We start from the raw sequence: 2,291 nt of genomic DNA on the forward strand, positions 1-2,291 counted from the left end.
TGTGTGTGTGTTTCTGTTTGCGCACAGCTTTCCCTGTCAAACAAATAAAACATCTAAATATTAGGCTGGGTCGGGAAATGTTGAGACTCTGTCGAGTTCCGGTTCCGATGCCTTTCTCCCCTTTGCATCTACGCGCACGGCGAGCAGCACAGCAGTATAACAGTATTGCACACATTGATCGGCACATCACACACAGACAGGCAGAGAGCCGCAGAAGTGAAGCCCTCCCTCCCTTTCAAGTTGTGTTTGTTTTGGTGTGGAGGTGAGTGGTGATTAACAAAAGACCTGTGCCTCCATTTTACAGCTAATTATTCAAAAGACAAAAGGCAAATAAAGTTCATTTGTCTTGCTAACATCCATGACTCATGAGCGACCATGTAATAAGTTAGCTAAAGTTTAGCTAAGGCAATATATCATGGGTATACAGGCTAACTTAATGGAGAAACGACAGCTGAATACAGTAAAATTAATAACGTCATTAGAATCGCCACATTGATATGCAAATTATTAAGTAATTAAAATGTGCTAATTTGCATACATTTGATACATATATTGCTAATAATGCCCTTTTCTTTCTGTGTACGTACCATATTTCTTAATCACATGTAATTTTACATGTAATGTAAATGATTATACCATTGACTGTGTTTGGAAACTTGTTGGCCATATACAAAGAGGAAAATACTAAGTGAAGGAATCTGCTTGTTTTGTTCAGACCCACACCTGAAGAAGCAGCCCAGTGGCGTGAGTCCCTTGACAAGTTCCTTTCCAACAGCTGTAAGTATGATGTTTATGTTAATGGCCATTCGGTTGCATTTTACATCCTAAAAGTTCTTCCAGGCATGACCAATCAATGGAAGGTTTAGTTTATCAGTTGAGTATGTAAAACACATTTTAAACATTTGTATATATCTGTCGGTTTAGAACCTCTGGAAATCTATGAAGTTGCACTGATGCACTTGATTTGGTATGCGTAAATAGCTTGTGCTTGAACGGACACCTTTAAAAGCTACACATCTACGAGAATGTTCAGTTTAGATCCATAAAAAGAAGATTCTCTCTGAGTTACAAGCACACATAAGCAAACATTTTCTAAATCACTTATAGACTTCTAGTGTTTTCATGTGGAACTAATTATAATTCAAAGAAAACCTTTGCTTTATTTATTGTTTTCCGACTGAAGATGTCCTCGTGAGGTTTTATTTTTTTTATTTTTTCAGATTTTGTTGATTCTAGGAACATTTCAAAGTATAATGCACACACCTAATTCTTTGACCATCCTTATTGAAATTAAACCTGCACTACATAACTTTGACCTGTCTATAGCCACCTCTGGTTGAAACAAAAATTGAAAGGTTGTCACTGCTCTTCTTCGTGGGATGAATCTGATTGCAAGAAGCAAGTCCTATAAGATAGAGATATTTAAAACTTCTGTAGTCTGAGCAAGTAGCATATGTGCTGCTATAGTAACCAGACCTTATTTTCTCAGTTTACGAACAAGCAAAGACGAATGAGGTAAACCTGAAATATCCCACCAAATCGAACTTGACTGCTCAAAATATAAATTGTCATTGTTGGCTTAAGGCTCGTTCACACCAAGGACGATAACTAGTAGAGTCCATAACAGCAGAGTCCTATAATGATAACTGCACAGAAGAATAATATTGCTGGAATAATTTTCAGAATGACTTTGTTCAGCGGATGAACGATAAAAACATTGACAGCCAATGAGAATCCACTCGACTTTAAGGAGTTTGAGCATTTAAAGTGGCAGACATGCAGCACATGCTTATAAGAAACAGAACGTTATCATCCAATGGTGTGAACGCTAATATAGTTATCATTATGGTTATCGTACTTGGTGTAAATAGGCCTTTGCTGTAATGAAGTTTGAACAACGATTGCTTCTGTAGTGCAACTTTAAAGTGTATTCCTTCTCAGCAGTAAATTATCTAACTTTTCTTTATTTATCATTGTAAAACTCATTTCTGACCATCTGACTCACTGTTGGTTCTTCACAAAAAACAAAAACAAGCAAACCTGTAAATAAACAAAATGTCAAAAAAAGATCATTTGTCTGCACAGAAGGGCTGAACTAGTCAATTGTAGTTTGGAAAACAAATCCTTGTTATTCATTCAATTATTTGTTTCAAGGCCAGTTTGTCATGTTTAATTATAGCATTTTGCCTTGGAATTTTATTTTAGAGTGGACTGTTTGCAGATTAGCCTAATCAGTCCGTACTGCATTATATATATACTATATATATATATATATATATATATATTTTTTT

General features: G+C 35.7%; 1 protein-coding gene across 1 annotated transcript in view; it reads left to right on the forward strand.

Moving 5' to 3' along the window:
- The window catches only part of rgs5a (regulator of G protein signaling 5a), a 9,744-nt gene that overhangs the window by 4,728 nt on the left and 2,725 nt on the right, over positions 1–2,291 (forward strand). The window contains exon 3 of the mRNA XM_016543775.1: positions 716–777. Coding sequence (XP_016399261.1) covers positions 716–777 — 62 coding nt within the window. The remainder of the gene's footprint in view (positions 1–715; positions 778–2,291) is intronic.

The sequence above is a fragment of the Sinocyclocheilus rhinocerous genome, unplaced genomic scaffold, assembly GCF_001515625.1.
Source record: "Sinocyclocheilus rhinocerous isolate Xijiao unplaced genomic scaffold, SAMN03320098_v1.1 scaffold1150, whole genome shotgun sequence".
Classification (NCBI taxonomy): domain Eukaryota; kingdom Metazoa; phylum Chordata; class Actinopteri; order Cypriniformes; family Cyprinidae; genus Sinocyclocheilus; species Sinocyclocheilus rhinocerous.